General features: G+C 51.4%; 2 protein-coding genes across 3 annotated transcripts in view; one reads left to right on the top strand and one right to left on the bottom strand.

Moving 5' to 3' along the window:
• The window catches only part of LRRC43 (leucine rich repeat containing 43), a 39332-nt gene that overhangs the window by 831 nt on the left and 16503 nt on the right, over positions 1-21998 (top strand). Inside the window, exons 1-6 of one of the 2 annotated variants that reach the window (XM_011964490.1) lie at positions 14002-14163; positions 15391-15651; positions 17063-17173; positions 18262-18401; positions 20341-20579; positions 21593-21780. In XM_011964490.1, coding sequence (XP_011819880.1) covers positions 14020-14163; positions 15391-15651; positions 17063-17173; positions 18262-18401; positions 20341-20579; positions 21593-21780 — 1083 coding nt within the window. In that variant the 5' untranslated portion in view covers positions 14002-14019. Of the gene's footprint in view, positions 1-14001; positions 14164-15390; positions 15652-17062; positions 17174-18261; positions 18402-20340; positions 20580-21592; positions 21781-21998 lie in introns of those variants that run through there. The other variant, XM_011964491.1, reaches the window with a different exon arrangement.
• Positions 3595-5751, bottom strand: IL31 (interleukin 31). Its single transcript, XM_011964492.1, has 3 exons — positions 5717-5751; positions 5405-5550; positions 3595-4306 (listed from the first exon to the last, which is right to left on the bottom strand). Exons 1-3 carry the CDS (start codon positions 5730-5732, stop codon positions 3977-3979), a joined length of 492 nt encoding a protein of 163 aa, XP_011819882.1. The 5' UTR covers positions 5733-5751; the 3' UTR covers positions 3595-3976.

Genomic DNA, 21998 nt, shown 5'->3' on the forward strand with positions numbered 1-21998 from the left:
AAAAAAAAAAAAAAAAAGAGGTGGGCTCTCACCATGTTGAAATCTTGCCATGTTGCCCAGGCTGGTCTCGAGCTGATCACTCAAGTGATCCACCCACCTCAGCCTCCTAAAGCACTGGGATTACAGGGGTGAGCCATAGCACCTGACCTGTTTTAAGTAATTTTAGATTTATAGAAAAGTTATAGACAGTACAGAGACTTCCCGTATACCCTTCACCCAGCTTCCCCTAAGTGGGAATTTCTTAAATAACTGTGCATGTTTATAAAAACTAAGCGATTAACACTCATCGGATATAAATCACTAAACTACCAGCTATCTGAATTTTCTCCATTTTTTTCACTAATGTCTGTTTTCTGGTCCAAGAGTCAGTCCAGGTTCCCACATTGTGCTTAGTGCTTGTATCTCCTTAGTCTTCAATCTGTGACCATTTTCTTAGCCTTTCCTTGTTTTTCATGACCCTGACACTTTTGAAGAGTGCCAGTCAAGGATTTTGTGAAATGACCCTAGGTTGGGCTTGGCAGGTGTTTTCTCCTGATGGGACTGGGATGGTGATTTTGGAAAATCACAGAGAAGTGAGGGAGGTACCTTCTCATTGTGTCACGTGAAGGGCGCGTGCTATCCAAGCGTGGGCTCACTGGCCAGAGGTGATGTCTGAGACGCATCTCCCCTGCCGCCTTGCCGCCTTGCTGTATTCCCTCTTGTGGTCTGTTCTTTAGAAGGGAGTCACCAAGTCCCACCCACCTTCAAGGGGAGGGGAGTTAAGCCCCCCCTCCTGGAGGGAGGAATATCGAATTTTTGTGGACATATGTTAAAGCCACCACCATGGTTTGAAGGGAGATTGTTTAAGGCTGTGTAGATTTCCTGTTTCTCCTTAAAGTTTCACCTGCTAACTTCAGCATTCTTCTGTGGATCCTGCCTGAGGCCGTTATTACTGTGGTGTTCTAATGATGATTTTCTATTTCCCTCATTCCTCTGTATTTATGATTTATTAATTAGAATTCTATAAGGAACATTTGTCCCTTTTCCCTCATTTATTTATCTCGTCAACCATTTATTTTTATCTTTATTTTTTGTTGGTTTTTTTTTTGAGACAGGGTCTCACTCTGTTGCCCAGGCTGGAGTATAGTGACACCATCTTGGCTCACTGCAACCTCTGCCTCCCAGATTCAAGCAAGTCGTACCTCAGCCTCCCAAGTAGCTGGGATTACAGGAGTGCGCCACTACACTCAGCTCGTTTTTGTATTTTTTGTGGAGATGGGATTTCGCCATGTTGCCCAGGCTGGTCTTGAACTCCTGACCTCAAGTGATGCTCCTGACTCAGCCTCCCAAAGTGCTGGAATTACAGGTGTGAGCCACCACGCCTGGCCCAACTATTTGTTTATATCACAGTGAACTTGTGGGTATTTACCTTATTCTTTGAAAGGACATATGGTCATCTTTTTGCCTTATTTCCCAGTTTTAGATAATTTTTCTTTTTTTTTTTGAGACGGAGTCTCGCTCTGTCGCCCAGGCTGGAGTGCAGTGGCGTGATCTCGGCTCACTGCAAGCTCCGCCTCCCGGGTTCCCGCCATTCTCCTGCCTCAACCTCCCGAGTAGCTGGGACTACAGGCGCCCGCCACCTCGCCCGGCTAGTTTTTGTATTTTTTAGTAGAGATGGGGTTTCGCTGTGTTAGCCAGGATGGTCTCGATCTCCTGACCTCGTGATCCGCCCGTCTCGGCCTCCCAAAGTGCTGGGATTACAGGCGTGAGCCACCGCGCCCGGCGATAATTTTTCTAATATATGTAAAGGTGTTCTGATGTAGGACAGTCAAAAAGAGAGAGAGAAGTCCACCACACTGGATATTTTCTGGAAAGATCACCAAAACCTCATCCTTGGATACTAGGATATCTGGGGGCTTAAATGCCTGCTATGGGGCTGGGCGCAGTTGCTCACACCTGTAATCCCGGCACTTTGGGAGGCCGAGGCGGGCAGATCACAAGGTCAGGAGATCGAGACCATCTTGGCTAACATGGTGAAACCCCGTCTCTACTAAAATACTAAAAATACAAAAAATTAGCCAGACGTGGTGGCAGGCGCCTGTAATCCCAGCTACTTGGGAGGCTGAGGCAGGAGAATCGCTTGAACCTGGAAGGCGGAGGTTGCAGTGAGCCGAGATCGCACCACTGCACTCTAGCCTAGGTGACAGAGTGAAACTCTCTAAAGGAAAAAAAAAAAAAAAAAAAAAAAAAAAAAAAAAGCCTGCTAGGGGACTGCACTAGAAATACCTGCGAGAATAAAAATGAGAAGTCCAAGACTGAAGTGCATGTCTCAGAGTCCTAACCACATCCCCCCTTGAGTGTGAACTTGTGCAAACCACACCTCTTCGGTCCTCAGTTTCCCCAGAGATAAGATGAAGATGTAGGTGCTGGTTGACTCAAGATTAGTGGTTCTCAAACTCTAGGGTGTGTTAGAATCCCCTGGAGGGCTCCACAAAGCCCAGATTGCTGTCTCCACCCACAGACCTTCCGATTCAGTAGGTCTGGGGTGAGACCCGATGATTGACATTTCTAAAATGTTGCCACGGGCTGTTGCTGCTGCTGCTGGCCCAGAGACCAGGCTTTGAGTCTGGGTGATCTCTAAGAAGCCTTAATAGTTGTGGACTTAACAATGATTCAAATGACAAAATCTTTGGACCTGGCTATGAAGAAGTCCCCTAGGCCCTGAAAACCCAGTGGGGAGTTGTGCAGAGGACACTGTAAGATTGCTGCATGCCGCACCTGGCATCGAGGGCCTGTGAGACCCAGCCACTGCCCAGGGAGGGTCAAAGGCTGGGTAAGGCAGAGAAGCCCAGGCTGGAATCTGGGTTCCACTCCTTAATAGCTGTGTGGCCTTGAGCAAGTGACTGACTTCCTGCCTCAGTTTCCCTACCTATGAAAAGAGACCTGGCATAGAGAAAATGCTCAATGAGTATTTATTGCTCCTGGGATCTTGCTTTGTCTCTGGAGTGAGTGGTGCTGTCCTAGCTCACTGCAGCCTCGAACTCCTGGGCTCAAGCAATCCTCCCACCTCAGCCTCCCAAGTAGCACACCACCACGCTGATTTTTTTTGTTTTGGTTTGGTTTGGTTTTTTTAGAGATGGGATCTTGCTATGTTGCCCAGGCTGGTCCGAAACTCTGGCCTCAAGCAGTCCTCCAGCCTTAGCTTCCCAGAGTGCTGGGATATCTGATCTGCGTTACAACTCTATGAGGCTGTGGCCATCACCATTGCCATTTCCAGACGAAACTAGCCACCATGCCCCGCCAAAGTCATTAGTTTTTTTCTCTTTCTTTTTTGAAATAGAGATGGGGTCTCACTATGTTGCCCAGGCTGGTCTTGAACTCCTGGGCTCAAGTGATCCTCCTGCCTTTATCTCCTAAAGTGCTGGGATTACAGGTGTGAGCCACAGTGCCCAGCTCAGGGTCACTATTTTTTATTGAGCCTGTCCAGTGGGAAGAAATGACAGTGGTAAAGTGATACCTCTTTCTAGAGCATGTCCATCCACCCTCTGCCACAACGCTACCCAGCTTGGAGTCCCATTTGCCAATGTCAAGCCCCTCACAAAACGCATCACAGATTATGAGAAAAATTCAATATAATTTATTAAATAGATTCCAAGGGCTCCCGCAGGGAGCATTAACAACTTTTAGTACAATAAATATCAATAAATTAACATAGCTGCCACCTCCTGCCCTCACAAAGGTATCATAAGTAAGATTTAAGCCTCCTGAAGAAAAACATTCCATAAATACCAAGACTAATAACTATAACCTAATGTTTTTCAAGGTAATTCACAAATTTACATCTCAGCCCTCCCAGGACTAGCCCATCTGAGGGGTCACTGAGATTATTCACTGGAAAAATGTACTTAAGGAATCACGGCAGAGTTCCCACACTTAGCTGTCAGTCATCTTTTTAAGGCTCCTTAAGTTCCTGCCACTCCAAAAGGAAGAGATGGCCTTAAGTGGTGGCCTGCTGGGCTCCAGAAGTCAACGATTTTAATGCAAGGTCCATGCACTCTGAAAACTGTTGAGAAATAGTCAGGATGAAGCGTTTACATTCATGGGTGTCTGTTGGCACAGAAATGTTTGTTTCTGGTGCATCTTGAAATATGAGTTTGTCGAGGTGCTCTATGATCTCATCAATAACAGATCTGTTGTCTAACTGTCTGATTGTCTTGAGATATGCCCGGATGGCTGGGCTGTGGATGATGTTTGGCGGCTGGGCGTCAGGGGTGAGACACGGCAGCGTGTAATTCTGGGACACGAGCACCCCCTTGTCTTCCTTCACCTGTGGAATGAGGAGAAATGGTGAGTGTTGGGTTTGCAATAACAGCTGCAAGTCCTGACAGTGAATGTTTGCATGCTTCCTCCACAACCCGCCTGGTGGATATATTTATCTGATCAATGTCACAACCCTATGAGGCTGTGCCATCAGTAACCTCATTTCCAGATGAAACTAGAGCTTAGGTGGCTGCAGTCCTGAAGCCTGTGCTCAGAACCACTGACCCATCCAGCTGAGGCCTCCCCAGCCTTCCAGAACCCACTCTCACGTGCTCAGGGCGGTGGAAACTGTAGCACATCTGGCTTTCCATGGACTTCCGCCCTTTGTACTCTGTGTTAAAGCCACGTACGCCCCACTTAGAGAGGACAGTGTTAGGCTTGTCCAGAAAGGCATCCAAGATACAGGGGAGAGTTTTCCCAAACAAACCAAGGAGTCTAGACCACTCCCTCCCTGCCCTCTTTCTAAGGACTAACCGTTTTTGAGTCAGACCAAATTGCCAGCAGCACCTCATCAACCTGAACTGCCCAGTCATCTTTGGTTGGTAACAACCTCTGCCTTTTATAAAAGCCAAGGCTAAAGTCTAAATGCCAAGGCAGATGAGAAGGGTAATGCCAATTTCATGAATTGCTTCCAAGTTTGGGTATTTGTTTGATCAAAGCTATCTTGGCTGGGCACAGTGGCTCACGCCTGTAATCCCAGCACTTTGGGAGGCCGAGGCAAACGGATCACTTGAGGTCAGGAGTTCGAGACCAGCCTGGCCAACATGCAGAAATTCTGTCTCTACTAAAAATATGAAAATTAGCCAGGCATGGTGGCATGTGCCTGTACTCCCAGCTACTTGGGAAGCTGACGCAGGAGAATCGCTTGAACCCATGAAGCAGAGGTTGCAGTGAGCCAAGATCGCACCACTGCACTCCAGCCTGGGCGACAGAGTGAGACTCTATCTCAAAAAAAAAAAAGCCATCTTCTCCTGTCTAGTTGCCCCCATCCCTTCCTGGCATAGCCACAGCCCTGGCTTCAGGTCTGGAGAGATGAACCTCTTCGGAGGGCAATGGAAGGCATTTTAAAGAAATCGTTTAGAAAAGAAATCTCTAGGGCACTCACATCTTTCAAAAGCATCTTCGAGAGGGACTGTAATTCCTTGACTATTTTCTGTATATCACTTGGTTGTAGGAAATGGACGGGCAACGTGTGGGAGGTCAGCCAGCCTCCCAGGCAGCAGAGCAGAAACAGCACGGACGTCGCGGGGCCTGGAGAGAGAATGATGCCGTGAACGCATGCATCACACACCCCTGTCCACCCCGGCTCCCCCTGCAGCTGTGCTGAGCCAACCCTGGGGGCAGTGCTTCCAGAATCTTCCTGGTGAGATAAGATGATGCCCAAGACTCCGGAAGCACCAGGACCAGCGAGCAATACCTGAGTGAGAGGCCATGGCGAGAGAGAGCAAGGCCAGCTTCGGTGGGGGCTTCTGGAGCCAGATGTGTTCGCCATGGCTGCCTGGAGATATATAAAGGGCCAGGGTGAGGAGGAAGAGCAGTCAGCGTCCCGCCCATGGCAAAACCATTTACTCAGCTTTTCTCCAGAAAACACACAAAGTTCTGCTGGCCACGGCTGAGTGGAAGGGCTGAAAGGAAATGCTGAGGTTACCCTCAAGGTGGGCAGATGCCTGACTCAGACACACACATACTTCACAAAAAGACACATGCATGCATCTTTGCCTTTCTTCGTGGAAGGAACCTGTTGATTTGACTAGACAAACTTTCGAAGCCCAGGGTTGACAGACACAACCGTACCACCAAGGACCAGGTGACTTCCAGGAGTTCAAGGCCAGCGCCCACAGGGAATTTCTGGGGAGGAAATACGAATCTGGCGTGAGATGTGCGGAATGCGGTATCTCTGGAAATTTCTGCAGTATATGCCCACGCCGGTGTGCAGGGACGGCCCCGTAACTGCTGTGAGTGTGGTGGGTCGAAGGCTTCATCTCAACTCCGTGTATCCTTGGACATCACTGGACTCTCCATCGTGCCTCTGCAATCTCAGGGCCCAGAACCAGAGGCTGTGCTCCAGAGTTATTGCTTGAAATCCTTGTTCATATCTTTTTTTTTTTTTTTTTTTGAGATGGAGTCTTGCTCTGTCACTCAGGCTGGAGTGCAGTGGCACAATCTCAACTCACTACAACCTCCACCTCCCAAGCTCAAGAAATTCTCATGCCTCAGTCTCAGCCTCCCAAGTAGCTGAGACTACAGGCACGTGCCACCATACCCAGCTAATTTTTGTATTTTTAGTAGAGATGGTGTTTCACCATGTTCGCCAGGCTGGTCTTGAACTCCCGACCTCAGGTGATCCGCACACCTCGGCCTCCCAAAGTGGTGGGATTACAGGCGTGAGCCACCGCGCCCAGCCTGCCCGGCTAAGTTTTAAAATTTTTTCGTAGAGACAGGGTTTCACCATGTTGCCCAGGCTGGTCTCAAACTTCTGGGCTCATCCTCCCACCTTGGCCTCCCAAAGTGCTGAGATTACAGGCATGAGCGACTGCACCCGGCCTCCTTATTCATATTTTAGTGCCAGCTTTGATCAGGCCCTTTTCTAGGGTATTGGGAATAGTGGCGAAGAAGTTAGACAGGGTCCCCACCCTTGTGGGCCCGGCATTGCAGTGGGCCGTGGCAGACAATAGCAACAACATTCATAAATAAGCTAGAAGGCACTGCTACGGTTGGAGAGTGACGGGCGGGATACTTTTAGTCAGGTGATCAGCAAAAGTCTCTCTGAGAGGTGACAACGTTGAAGCAGAGACTGAAAGACAAGAAGGAGCCGGTCCTGCGAAGACCTGGGAGAAGAGTGTTCCAAGGCGACAGGACAGGAGTGCAAAGTCCTCAGGCGAAAATGAGCTCGATGCTGTTCCTAGAACGGGAAGAGGGTCATGGCAGCCTCGGTGCCGAGAGAGGACAGGAGGCTGGTGGGGAGGCGGGCTGCGGCCCCATCACAGAGGCCTGAGGCTGGGACAAGAGCCTGGGTTTATTCCACATGCGGCGAGGCAGCGCTGGGCCGCTTCAGTAGGGAAACAAAAGGTCGGATGCACTTTATTTTCTTCTTTTCTTAATTGTTTTGTCTTTTGTTTTTTTTGGAGAGGTCTCAAGGCCATCCTCCCACCTTGGCTTCCCAAAGTGCTGGGATTACAGGCATGAGTCACCATGCCTGGCCCTGAGGCACTTTATTTATTATTAGTAGTAGCATTTTTTTTTTTTTCTTTTTGAGACAGAGTCTCACTTTGTCACCCAGGCAGGAGTGAAGTGGCTCAATCTCAGCTCACTGCAACCTCCACCTCCCATGTTCAGGCGATTCTCGTGCCTCAGCTTCCTGAGTAGCTGGGATTACAGGCATGCACCACCATGCCTGGCTAATTCTTGTATTTTTAGTAGAGATGGAGCTTCACCATGTTGGGATGAGGTCAGTCTGGGCGGCCCATAGAACCCAAGATGCACAGAGGGGACACACCAGGAAGCCCTCCCACCCATCCTCCCAAGTCCTCCTGCCGCCAGCCACCACTGACTTTTTCTTTACTTCCCAAACCACCACAATATGGCTTTCACCACCCCACTAATTTAATCAAAATCCTCTAGCAGAGTCCATGGTAGGCATGACCTTCATCCGCAGGTGTTTACTGCCATAATTATGTTGCATTGCATGGCAAAAGGGATTTTGTAGGTATGGTCACGGCTACTATTCAGTTTACCTAAAATAGATTTTCCTGGGTTCCCTGGGCCGCCCCAACACAATCCCACAAGCCCATCAAGCAGAAGAGGAGGTCAGAGGGATTCCGAGCGAGAGAAGAGCTCACCTGCTGTTGCTGGCTTGAAGATGGTGGGGGCAGCATGGAAAGCACGAGAAGGAAATAATTTGGTCAATAACCACTGAGCTTGGAAGTGGATGCTGAGACCTAAATGAGAACCCTAGCCAGCCAGCACCTTTATTTTAGTTCAGTGAGTTCCTGAGCAAATAATCTATCCATGGCATGCTAGACTTTGACCTACAGATGCTATGAGAAAGAAAATGTGTGTGTGTGTGTGTGTGTGCGCGCATGTGTTTAATAGACAGGATCTTGCTCTCTCATCCAGGCTGGAGTGCAGTGGTATGATCACAGCTCACTGCAGCCTTGACCTCCCAAACTCAAGTAGCCCTCTTACCCTAGCCTCCCAAGTAGCTGGGACTATAGGCCTCCACCACCATGCCTGGCTAATTTTTGTATTTTTTGTAGCGATGGGGTCTCACCATGTTGCCCAGGCTGGTGTTGAACTCCTGGGCTCAGGCAATCCCACCTCACCTTCCCAAAGTGCTGGGATCATAGGCACGAGCCACTGCACCTGGCCACATGTGTGGTATTATTTATTTATTTATTATTTTGAGATGGAGTATGGCTCTGTTGCCCAGGATGGAGTGCAGTGGCATGATCTTGGCTCACTGCAACCTCTGCTTCCTGGGTTCAAGCAATTCTCTTGTCTCAATCTCCCAAGTAACTGGGATTACAGGTGCGTGCCACCATGCCTGGCTAATTTTTGTATTTTTTGTAGAGATGGGGTTTTACCATGTTGGCCAGGCTGGTCTTGAACTCCTGACCTCAAGTGATCCACCCACCTTGGCCTCCCAAAGTGCTAGGATTACAGGTGGGAGCCACCACGCCTGGCTGCATTTGTGGTTTTAAACTGCTGTTTGTGATATTTGTTATGGCAGCAATAGAGAACTAATACAGTACCCAGAGACCACATGTTGTCAGCCTTCCCGGGGTTTCAGCCTTCATTTTACATAACCCATCTATAGCATGAAACATTGCCAACCACTTCCACTTTCCTGACAACCTCTTGTTCCTCTCCTAAAACAACTTCATCCTGATCCATTTTGCCCCTCTCCCCAGCTCCATGGACTCCACCCGTGATCTGGATTCCTCATACTTTAGTGTCTGTCTCCTTCACACTCCAGACCTAAATGTCCACCTCAATGTCCCACTGATACCTCAAAATCAGCATGCACAAAGGTGGGCGTGAGAACAGGGTAATAGTGACAGTGGAGATGAAGAGGTGTGGATGGATTGTAGAAATGTTTAGGAGGGAAAATACATAAGAGGTGACTTTTTTGTTGTTGTGTTTTGTTTTGTTTTGTTTTTGAGACAGCATCTCGCTCTGTCACCTGGGCTGGAGTGCAGTGGCACGATCTCAGCTCACCACAACCTCTACCTCCTGGGTTCAAGCGATTCTCCTGCCTCAGCCTCCTGAGTAGCTGGGATTACAGGTGTGAGCCACCACACTTGGCCTTTTTTTTTTTTTTTGTATTTTTAGTGTTTTACCATGTTGGCCAGGCTGGTCTTGAACTCCTGACCTTGTGATTCACCTGCCTTGGCCTCCCAAGGTGCTGGGATTATAGGCATAAGCCATGGCGCCAAGCCAGAAGTGGTGTTTGATTGGATATGGGGATAGTGGAGAGCAAAGAGTTGAGGACAACTTCTAGGTTTTTGGTTTGGGCAGCTGGAAGAATGACATTGGTACAAACTGAGAGGATTATAGGCCTAAGGCCTTTGGGGCTTGGGTGAGGTGATGAATTCTAGCTCTTTGCTTGTTGGTTGGCTGGTTTTGTTTTGTTTTGTTTTGTTTTGTTTTCTTTAAGAGGCAAGGTCTCACTCTGTCACCTAGGCTAGAGTGCAGTGGTGTGATCACAGCTCACTGCAGCCTCAAACTCCTAGGCTCAAGAGATCCTTCTGCCTCAGCCTCCTGAGTAGCTGGGGCTACAGGCACACAGCACACCACCATGCCTGGCTAACTTTTGAATTTTAACTTTTTGTAGAATTAAGATCTTGCTCTGTTGCCTAGGCTGGTCTTGAACTCCGGGGCTCAAGCAATCCACCCACCTTGGCCTCCCAAAGTGCTGGGACTATAGGTGCGAGCCACACACCCGGCCTGATTCAGCTTTTGACATAGTGAATGGGAAGCGTTATGGATGCTCAGCTGAAGACATACAGCAGGCCATCGGACGTGTGCATCTGGAGCGTGAAGGAGGGAACTACAGACGTAAATGTGGGTGCCATCAAGGTATTGTGGCAGATAAAACTATAAGCCAGTAAGAGACGAGCAGTGTGAGGTGTGGAAGTCAAGCATGGAGCCCTGGGACATGCCTCCATTAACAGGACAAGGAGAAGATGATTTAATCTAGAACATGGAGAAGGCACTCTCAAGAGAAAAAGAAGGCTGGGCGCGGTGGCTCACACCTGTAATCCCAGCACTTTGGGAGGCCAAGGCAGGCGGATCACGAGGTCAGAAGGTCGAGACCATCCTGGCCAACATGGTGAAACCCCATCTCTACTAAAAACACAAAAAATTAGCCAGGTGTGGTGGTATGTGCCTGTAGTCCCAGCTACTTGGGAGGCTGCGGCAGGAGAATTGCTTGAACCCAGAAGGTGGAGGTTGCAGTGAGCTGAGATCGCGCCACTGAACTCCAGCTCGGTGACAGAGTGAGACTCCATCTCAAAAAAAAAAAAAAAAGAGAGAGAGAGAAAGAAAAGTAACCAGAAACACATGCTGTCATGGAATAAGATGAAAAGTAGTTTTTCAAGAAGGAGGAAATGGTTGGCATCATCAAAAGCCACGAAGAGGTCAAATAAGATAAAGGCTGCGGAGATTCACTAGATTGGGCAACATGAGGTCACAGAAATTTTGCTGGGAGAGTTTGAATAAATTGTTGGTGTGGCAGTTATATTGTGGTGGTTTGGGAAGTGAGGAAAAAGTGAGCATAGGCCAGGCATGGTGGCTCACACCTGTCATCCCAGCACTTTGGGAGGCTGAGTCAGGTGGAACACCTGAGGTCAGGAGTTCGAGATCAGCCTGGCAAACATGGTGAAACCCCGTTCTACTAAAAATACAAAAATTAGCTGGGCATGGTGGCGGGGCGCCTGTAATCCCAGCTACTCAGGAGGCTAAGGCAGGAGAATTGCTTGAACCCAGGAGGTGGAGGTTGCAGTGAGTCAAGATTGCACCACTACATTCCAGCCTGGGCGACAGAGCAAGACTCCGTCTCAAAAAAAAAAAAAAAGAAAAAGAAAAAGTGAGCATAGATCACTGTGTCAAGAAGCTTGGATGAGAAGGAAGAGATAAGAGACAGTGGTGGCTGCAGGGGGACTTGGGATGAAGGGTGGAAGGACTTCCTGGCTGGGCCCATTCTGTGCATCTTGGGTTCTGTGGTCCGCCCAGACCTGACCTCATTCCTGAGCTCTTACTCCTAACCAATGGCTGATTTGACAGAGTAGATGCCCATTGGCATCTGGACCTTAACTTGTTCCAAACAGGATGCTTGATTTCCCCTCTCAGTCTTCTCTTCCTTCACTGCACATTGTCCATCTGTTGCTCCATTAAAATCGCAGGAGCCATGTCTGTGATTCATCTCCTTGATTTATTTATATCACTATGGACTCAAAGATATTTATTTTATTCTTTGAGAGCCAGGCATGGTGGCTCACGCCTGTGATCTCAGCACTTTGGGAGGCTGAGGTGGGTGGATCACTTGAGGTCAAAAGTTCGAGACCAGCCTGGGCAACATGGTGAAACCCTGTCTTTACTACAAATACAAAAACAGCCAGGCGTTGTGATGCATGCCTGTAGTCACAGCTACTCAGGAGGCTGAGGTGGGAGGACCACTTCAGCTCAAGAGGTCCAGGCTTCAGGGACCTGTGATCACGCTACTGCACTGTAGCCTGGGTAACAAAGTGAGACCCTGTCCCCCCCCCCAAAAAAAAGGATATTTTCTTTTTCGAAAGGACACATGGTCATCTTTTTGCCTTAACTCCCTGTTTTGGATAATTTTTTTTTTTTTTTTTGAGACAGTCTTGCTCTGTTGCCCAGGCTGGAATGCAGTGACATGATCTTGGCTCACTACAACCTTCAGCTCACTACAACCTCTGGCTCACTACAACCTCCGCCTCATGAGTTCAAGCAATTCTCCTGCCTCGGCCTCCCAAGTAGCTGGGTTTATAGGCACATGCCACCATGCCTGGCTAAATTTTGTATTTTTAGTAGAGACGGGATTTCACCATGTTTGCCAGGCTGGTCTCGAACTCCTGACCTCAGGTGATCCACCCACCTCAGCCTCCCAAAGTGCTAGGTTTACAGGGATGAGCCACCATGCCCAACCTAATTTTTCTTTTTTTTTCTTTTTTGAGACAGAGTCTTGCTCTGTCGCCCAGGCTGGAGTGCAGTAGCATGATCTCCACTCACTGCAAGCTCCACCTCCCGGGCTCATGCCATTCTCCTGCCTCAGCCTCCCAGGAGTAGCTGGGACTACAGGCGCCTGCCAGCACACCCAGATAATTTTTTATATTTTTAGTAGAGATGGGGTTTCACCGTGTTAGCCAGGATGGTCTTGATCTGCTAACCTCGTGATCTACCCACCTCGGCCTCCCAAAGTGCTGGGATTACAGGGTAAGCCACTGCTCCCAGCCACCCAGCCTAATTTTTCTAATAACAGTAAAGTTGTCCCAATATCGTATAGTTAAAAAGAATGAGAGATGTTAATGTGTTCTTCCGAAATTCATTTGTCAGAACCTGATGCCCAGTGTGATAGTATTAAGAGGTGGGGCCCTTTGGGAAGTGATTAAGTGTGGGGGCTCCTCAGGAATGGGATTAATGTCCTTATAAAAGAAGCTTCATGGCTGGGCGTGGTGGTTCACACCTGTAATCCCAACACTTTGGGAGGCTGAGGCCAGTGGATTGCCTGAGCCCAGGAGTTTGAGACCAACCTGGGCAACATGGTGAAACTCCATCTCTACTAAAATACAAAAAGTTAGACCGGGCACAGTGGCTCACGTCTGTAATCCCAGCACATTGGGAGGCCGAGGCGGTGGATCACCTGAGGTCAGGAGTTCGAGACTAGCCTGGCAAACATGGTGAAATCCTGTCTGTACTAAAAATACAAAACATTAGCGGGGCGTTGTGGCAGGCGCCTATAATCCCAGCTACTCGGGAGGCTGAGGCAGGAGAATCGGTTGAATCTGGGAGGCGGAGGTTGCAGTGAGCCGAGATTGCGCCATTGCATTCCAGCCTGGAAAACAAGAGTGAAACTCGGTCTAAAAAATAAAAAAGTCGGAAGTGGTCATGCGCGCCTGTAATCCCAGCTACTAGGGAGGCTGAGGCAGGAAAATCGCTGGAACCCGGGACACTGAGATTGCAGTGAGCCGAGATCTCGCCACTGGACTCCAGCCTGGGCGACAGAGTGAGACTCTGTCTCAATGAAATAAAATAAATAAAAAGTTAAAAACATAAAATGAGGACTGGGTGCTTTAACAGTTATACAGGTGGACAGTATGAAACCCCTGACTCCAGGCTTAGAGAGACCCACCCTGGAACCCACTGGCTGGCTGGAGTCGAGAGGTTTGACCTTGGGTCCTCTTCTCCTTTCTCCAGCTGTCAGATGGGTATAGGATGACTTTCCGTGGGGAGTGCTTGACAGGCGGTAAGAAACAGGTCAGCTACGGCGCTCACGGCCTGCGGTAGCTGCTGCACTTAGAACCACCAGCTGTTATCCCATTTTTGTAGATGAGGGCAGAAGAGAAAACCCAGGTGGTTGGGGCCGAGTTGTCTGTGATCCGGATGGGGGGCTTTTTCCTCCGGGCAGGTGAGCGCGCTTGGAGAGGCCCCGGCCCCCGCGCACGCGTCCTGGCGGTTGCCTGGCAACGCAGCCCGGCCATGGAGGCGTCTTACAAGTCTGAGTCCGAGTCTGAGGCCTGGCCTGGCACTCAGCGGCCCGGGACCGGGACCGTGAGCGCGGCCGTGCGCGAGCACTTGCGGAAGCTGTGTCTGCGCGAGTTCCCGTGCGGCGCCGGCAGCTGGGTGCGGGCGCCGGGGCTGGGACTCTGGGGGCCTGGACCGGCTGCGGGGAGGCACGGGCCCGGGCGAGCGGGGCGGGCTGGTCCCTGGGGCCTCGGATCTGCGCATTCTGGGGGCCGCCAACGTGGGGGCAGGTGGGGCTCGAGGGTGAAGGTGGGGACCGGGCCGTGGGCACTGCCGGGGGGGAGGAGAGCGGGGCCCGTCCTGAGCACCTCAGCTGACCTAGGTCGGGGCCTCTCCCTGACTCGATGCCAACACCCCAGATTTCCAGTGGGCAGGTTCCTTTGGGGTGAAAAGCTTTTGTTTTGGGCAAAGAGTGCCACAACTTTTCCCAGCCTCCGAGCATTTAATGAGAGCCTGAGGCAGTGTGAGACGTGGCTCTGAGCCTGAAGCCTGTGACCTTGGGTCCAGGAGAAGGGGTTACCCCTGCATCCCACCTGTCTCCAGAGTCCTAGACCCTTCCCTTCCGTGGCTTCAACCGCGAAGGGAGCCCAGGTGTAGCCCAGGAAGGCCTATTGCCCAGGCTGGAGCTTAGTGACGCGATCTCGATTTACTGTAACCTCCGCCTCCTGAGTAACGGAGATTACAGGCAGCTGCCACCATGCCCAGCTAATTATTGTATTTTTAGTAGAGACAGAGTTTCACCATGTTGCCCAGGCTAGTCTCAAACTCCTGACCTCAAGTGATCCGCCCGCCTTTTTAAAAGGAATGGGATCTTTTAATTATGTTGTATCTCACCTCATCTGTAGTTATATCCATGGCTAATAATCCATCAAAATTATTGATTACTATCTAAATTTCTTTTTTCTCTTTTTTTTTTTTTGAGATGGAGTCTCACTCTGTCCACCCAGCCTGGAGTGCAGTGGTGTGATCTCGGCTCACTGCAACCTTCACCTCCCGGGTTCAAATGATTCTCGTGCCTCAGCCTCCCAAGTAGCTGGGACTACAGGCACCCACCACCACGCCTGGCTCATTTTTTGTATTTTTAGTAGAGACGGGGTTTCACCGTGTTAACCAGGATGGTCTCGATCTCCTGACCTCATGATCCGCCTGGCTCGTCCTCCCAAAGTGCTGGGATTACAGGCGTGAGCCACCGTGCCCGGCCCACTCTCTAGATTTCTAAACTTGATCCCTAATCATCCAGTTTTATGATCTGTTCTGTTTTGAGCATTTGGTGTCCTTAAGGGGGCTGTGTCACACCTAGAGAAATCCCCACCTCTGCCACTGCAGAATAAGTCGCGCTTTCTTCCTCAAACTTGGCGAACATGGAGAGAGGTGGTCCCCAAAGAGGAGGATGTGGTGAGCCCCGGGGAGGAGACGGTGGAGGACCTGCTGGGCCTGGTCCGCAGCCCCCACTCCCCCTGGGCTCTGCCGAACGACTCGAATGCTGAAGACAGTTTCCTGAGAGAACTGGCCATCCGGAACCCGCTGATGATCACAGACACCTTCTTCTACTCCTACTTCCGGTCCCTGCGGGTGGTAGACAAGGAGGTGAGTGCTGGGCACGTAGGGGGGTGATGCTAGGGTGGCCGCTTCCCTAAGGGAGGTTGGGGGGAGGGCACCCTTCCCCACAGTGCCTCAGGGATCCTGCCCTGGGGGCTGAAGCCAAGGCCAGCCTGCCCTCTGCTTCATCTCCCTGGCTTGTGTGCCAGGCAGGGCCAGCTACTCGGTCAGCCTCGCGTTTCTTCTTCCTTTACCCCTGGAGGCCATCATGGCACATCTTCCACGGCTGAGTTCTGCAGTGGCCTCTCCTGGGTTCTAGTAAAGGTTTTCCAAAGGGTCTGTGTTAGTTTTACTTCATTTAAACCATGGAAGTCAGGGTGGAGGATGGTTGGTGTAGTTCCAACTATTTTAATTTGTTACCAAAAACCATTTTTTGTTTGTATCAGTAACAGAGCCCAGGCTCGGCACGGTGGCTCTCTGGCGCTTGTAATCTCAGCACTTTGGGAGGCTGAGGCAGGAGGATCGTTTGAGTCTAGGTGTTAGAGACCCAGCCTGGGTAACATAGTGGGATCCCATCTCTATAAAATTTTAAAATTTAGCCAGGTATAGTGGTGCACGCCTGTAACCCCAGCTACTCAGAGGCTGAGGCAGGAGAATCACTTGAGCTGGGGAGGTAGAGGCTGCAGTGATCATGATCACACCGCTGCACTCCAGCCTGGGTGACAGAATGAGACCCTGTCTCAAGCAAGCAAGAGTGAGACTCTGTCTCAATGAATAAATAAAGTCAGCAAGCCAGCCCAAACATTGCCTGGAAACTTGGTCTCAGCCTTCCCCAGGCTTGGCTTTCTTTTTCCAGAGCCACTGGGAAGTGACACGGCACTGGGGGACAAATAGGGTGACTGGTAGCAGTTTGCCAGGGACTTTCAGTTTCAGTGCAGAAGGTTTCGTGTCCTGGGAACGAACCCCTTCCGTCCTTGGCAGACTGGCACAGTTGGTGACCCTGGAGAAGGGAGGCCCCGCTAGAAAGGGTCCCGATGTCTTTGAGGCCACAGGAACTGAGGAGTCATGGATGGGTCACTGCAGCTTCTAGTCAGACCCTGCTCTGGGTGATTCCTGGACACCTTGACTGACTGCAGTGCCCAGAGTTCACTGTGGCTCTGGGGCAGACAGAAAGGAGAGAGGTTCCTGCCCTCACAGATGGCTTATGGTCCAACAAAGGACACAGGTCATTGGCCTGGAAATCACGCACCGCCTATGGTCAGAGAAGGATGGAGGTTGGGAGAGGCTCTTGGATCTTGGCAGAACAATGCAGTGCGGGAACGGCTTCCAGGGAAGCAGGGGGTGGGGAGGGAGGGGAGGTAACTGATGCAGGAGCCGCTGTCTTCCTAATGTGGACATGGGTTCTGTGCCTGTGCTCCCTTGCCTGCTATAGCCCTCAACTTCCTCTCCCCTCTTCCAGGTCACCCTGGTGGATAAAGACCTCCTGAAATTTCTAAAGCTGGAGGAGTTGGTACTGAGCGCCAATCGAATCAAGGAGGTGGATGCCACCAATCTGCCCCCCACACTCAAGGTGAAGGAGCCCTGGTCTGTTTGGAGTATTTGGGCCACCGCAGCCCAGAGGCCTTGCTCTACCCTACCCCACATAGATGTGGCCAGTGTGGGTGGAGGGTAGGGCCCAGCTCCAGGCTTTTAAAATATAGGGCACTTTCCTAGAAGTTTAACATAGAATTACCGTATGACCCAGTGCTTCCATTCCTAGGTGTATCCATGAGGGAACTGAAGACAGGGACTTAGCCAGATTCTTGTACTCCAGAGTTCAGAGCTGCTTTACTCACAATAGCAGAAGGGTGGACAGAACTCAAGTGTCTATAAACAGATGAACGGATAAACAAACAAAAAATGTGGCACAGGCCAGGTGCGGTGGCTCACGCCTGTAATCCCAGCACTTTGGGAGGCTGAAGTGGGCAGATTGCCTGTTCTCAGAAATTTGAAACCAGCCTGGGCAACATGGGAATATCCCGTCTCTACACAAATACAAAAATTAGCTGGGCGTGGTGGCTGGTGCCTGTAATACCAGCTACTCTCGAGGCTGAGGCAGGAGAATCGCTTGAACCCAGGAGGCAGAGGTTGCAGTGAGCCAAGATTGTGCCACCGCACTCCAGCCTGGGCGACAGAGCAAGACTCCACCTCAAAATAATAACAAATAAACAATAAATAAATAAAAATTTAAAAAGCCCAAACCAGCAAGCAAACAACAACAAAAAAGGTGTGTGAGGCCGTGGATGAGAACTACAAGCAAGGAAGGTTAGCTTTGGATTTTTGCCTTATCCATCGAGGGGCCCTTTGGGCCTCCCAGGGACACATTCCTATGGGTTGAGAAGGTGCCAGATGTTATGCAGATCCCCACTGCCAATCCAACATCACCCCCCATTCCAGATATTGAAGGGTCTTTCACAAAAGGCAAAGAAACTTCCAGAGACCTGCTGCAGGAATCTTTTCTTCCTGGGTTTTTTAAAGGGAGGCCGGGTGGCGCCAGGGAGGCCGGGTGTGAGTAATCTGTGATTCCTCTACTAAATTCTGCGGGACGGAGGGGAGGGGCCTGATCCTCCGCGCTGACTTGGCGCCCTATCGTCCCGGGCCTTCCGTGTGGTCTCCCAGGTGCTGGAGCTCTACGGCAATGAGATCAGCAGCATGGAGTGTCTGTGCGCCCACCCGCCCGCCAGCCTGCAGCACCTGGGGTTAGGCCACAACAAGCTTCTAGGCCCCTTGGAAAGTCTCTACGTCACCGCTGATCACTGGTAACTCCGGAGCCCAGGTGGAAAGCGAGAGGGAGGGATTAAGTATCAGGCTGAGGCGATTTTACCCCGGTGGCGGTGGCGTGAGAGCTCAGCTTTGGTCTTTTCTGTAACTCCCAGCTGGCTGCTAACTCCAGACTTACGGTTTATTTTTCTGAATCCCCCTTCAGTGGGATTTTGTAAACAAAAAGCCCAGAGAACAAGAGGTGGTGGGTGTGAAAGCCTTTGCTTTGGTGCCGTCTTTTAATTTTTTTATTTTAATTTTTTTAATTTTTTTTTTTTGAGATGGAGTTTCCCTCTTGCCCAGGCTAGAGTGCTGTGTGCTGTCTCGACTATGCAACCTCTACCTCCCAGGTTCAAGCGATTCTCCTGCCTCAGCCTCCCAAGTAGCGGGTATTGCAGGCACCCACCACCACACCTGGCTAATTTTTGTACTTTTAGTAGAGATGGGGTTTCACCATGTTGGCCAGGCTGGTCTTGAACTCCTGACTTCAAGTGATCCACTTACTTCAGCCTCCCAAAGTGCTGTGATTACAAGCATGAGCCACTGCACTTTGCCTGGTGCCATATTTTAGAGGAGGGTTTCTCCCTTTGGGCTCGCTGGCATTGGTGCCCCATCATTCTTTGCTGTGGGGCTGTCCTGGGTATGGTAGGATATTGAACAGCATCCCTGGCCTGCATCTGCAGATGCCAGGGGCACCTCCCTGCTAGTTGTGACAAACAAAAATGTCTCCAGACAGTACCTAATGTCCCCTGAGCAGCAAAATCCCCCAAGCTGAGAACCACTGCCCTGGAACCAAGCCCTCCTAGCGCCAGCCGCTCCATCGCTGTTGAAGGTTCAGGCTCATTAGGAGCCTGCAGACAGTTCAGCTCCCAGTTGATACTCAGCTTGGTTTCCTCCGTGGGTAAGCGGCAGAAAACTTAACATCCTGGACCTGAGGGGTAGGAGGGGGACCAGAGACCACCCAGAAAAGGCCATCAAAGGAAGCTGGGAGAGGAAGGCTTTGCAAAGCATGCTGTGGGAAGTCCCAGGACTTCAGCAGTCCAGCAAGGACGGAAGGGGTAGAACCGCCTCCCCGCTTTCCTTCCCCCAAGGAACCTGGAGGGCACGCCCTTGGGGGGTCCAACCGTCTGCATGCCTGGAGCAGCGGATGCAGCAGGGAAGGGAAGCCCCTCTCGGACCCTGCTTTCCTCTTCCTCCTCTTCTCCTCTGCTCTTAGGGGAAGAGTGAGGCTAGGATTGGGGGACGCTGTGCTGGCAGCGGCCGCTTCTTGTGTTTTTCGTCTGTTCTCAGAGCTGAGATCAAGTCGCTTTCTAGTTTGTGGCAGCAGGAAATTCACCCTGCCCCTGCCCTGTGTCTTGGTCTGGCCACAGGCCTCGGCCCATGCCCTTTGCAGGCCCCTCCCAGCCCCCTTGCCTCCTGGGGTCCTGCCCCAGTCTGCCTTTGAGACGCCATCTCCTGCTTCTAGGATGCCCAGCCCTCCAGCCTCTGGCTCCCTCCTCCCAGTCCCCAGCGTCAACCCCACTCCTGCCCTGTCCACTCCTGCCCCTGTCCACAGCTCCCCCACGGTGGCTGTCCCCTGCTGTGCCATCCAGTCTGCCCGTAGTATTTGTGCAGAGCCTCCTAGACGCACGCAGTGTGCAAAGCTCTACGGAAGCTACTGAGAGGTTTGGCCAAGAAGAGAGGAGTCCCGCGAGGGGAGGTCGGTGGGGGCGTCTCTGTGGCTCTGACTGAGGGCGGCAGTGCTATGGAGAGTGGAGACGAAGAGCCAGGCAGTCATTCCCGACCCGGGGTTAACTTGGGTCAAGGGTAGGACAGGGTGTGCAGGCCATGGGTGTGCAGAGTCCTTAGGCCCAGGCCCACCGTTGGTTTGGCTGCAGGGCTGCTTGTCCCCTGCTCACCTGGCTTCTTGACCCTCAGACGGTCCTGCTTACCTTCCAGGCCCAACCTCGTCTCCCTGGACCTGGGCTTCAATGACCTGACAGACCTGCAGAGCATGGTTGCCAGCCTGAGGACCCTCCGGCACCTGCGACTCCTGGTGCTGCAGGGAAACCCACTGGCCTTGGTGCCCTACTACCGCGGCCTCACCATCGACAGCCTGGCCCAGCTCTGCGTGCTGGACGACATCACCGTGTCTCCCAACGAGAAGCATCTCTTCCGGGGGCTCAGCCTCAATGGCGGTGAGGGTGCTGGCAGGCAGGGAGGGGGTGGCGCGTGACACCCCAGCCTCCGCCTGGCTGTGCCCCGCCCTCCTGGGTCCGCACACCCCTCTGTCCTGCAACTCCCCACTTGACCCAGACCCTAGTCAGGTACAGCCTCTCTTCTGGGCCAGAGTTTTCCGCCAGGCTTTGATTCCGTGATTGGGATTTGGAGACAGAAATGAGAGGGGAAGGCTGGGTGCGGTGACTCGCGCCTGTAATCCCAGCACTTTGGGAGGCTGAAGCAGGCAGATCGCTTGAAGTCAGGAGTTTGAGACCAGCCTGGCCAACATGGTGAAAACCTCATCTCTGCTAAAAATACAAAAATTAGCCGGGCATGGTGGCAAGTGCCTGTAATCCCAGCTACTCGGGAGGCTGAGGCATGAGAATCTCTTGAACCCAGGAGGTGGAGGTTGCAGTGAGCCAAGATGACACCAGTGTACTCCAGCCTAGGCAACAGAGCGAGACAAAAAAAAAAAAAGAGGTGGTGCGGGAGGATCACTTGAGCCCAGGAGGTGGAGGCTGCAGTGAGCTATCATCTCACCACTGCACTCTAGCCTGGCCACAGAGCGAGACCCTGTCTCTAAAAAAATGAAAAATAAAAAACCTGTAGGGACTTGGGACAGTTATTTCAATCAGCTTCTTCACCTCCCTGGTGGCTGGAGATCACCCCCTTGTGGTTCATGCTGCAAGGTGCACTGGAGGTTTCTTCAGGTCACTGTGACGTGCTAGATAATACTAAGGTGACCTTCTGCAGAGCAGCCCTTATCACTCCCATATACAGATCAGGAAGACACGCTGAAGAGGGGTATAATGACACCCAGATCACTCCAGGCCAGCTTGCCGGAGCGGTGGCCTGAACCTGACTGCCTCACCAAGGCTCAGCCCTGAGTGCTGGAGAGAATCCAGGGCCCTGTGCCTTCCCAGCCCTCTTGTTTTCTGTCTGCCAACTTCCATTCCACGGGGCCCCCTGTCCTGCCCATTCCTCTCTGCAGATCTCTTGGCACAGGAGGCGCAGTTTGTGGTGACCATCGGAAACATCAGAGGAGTCCTGGACACCTCTGTCCTAGACCCGGAACCCGGGCCCGAAGGCCCTTTCGTCGCTTATAGCTATTACGTGACGTACGATTTTGTGAGAGACGAAGAAGGTGAAGCAGATGAGGACACAGGCGAGCTGGCCGAGGTGTGCCCTGGGCTGTCCCTGGGAGTGTGGGAGGCTCTTGTGAAGGCTGAACCGCTTCGTGGGCCCCAGGAAAATCCTTTTAATTAATTCCTTTATTTATTGAGGCGGAGTCTCACTGGAGTGCACTGGTGCGATCTCAGCTCACTGCAACCTCTGCCTCCCGGCTTCAAGCGATTCTCCTGCCTCAGCCTCCCCAGTAGCTGAGATTACAGGTGCCC

Source organism: Mandrillus leucophaeus, unplaced genomic scaffold, assembly GCF_000951045.1.
Source record: "Mandrillus leucophaeus isolate KB7577 unplaced genomic scaffold, Mleu.le_1.0 Scaffold7, whole genome shotgun sequence".
NCBI lineage: Eukaryota > Metazoa > Chordata > Mammalia > Primates > Cercopithecidae > Mandrillus > Mandrillus leucophaeus.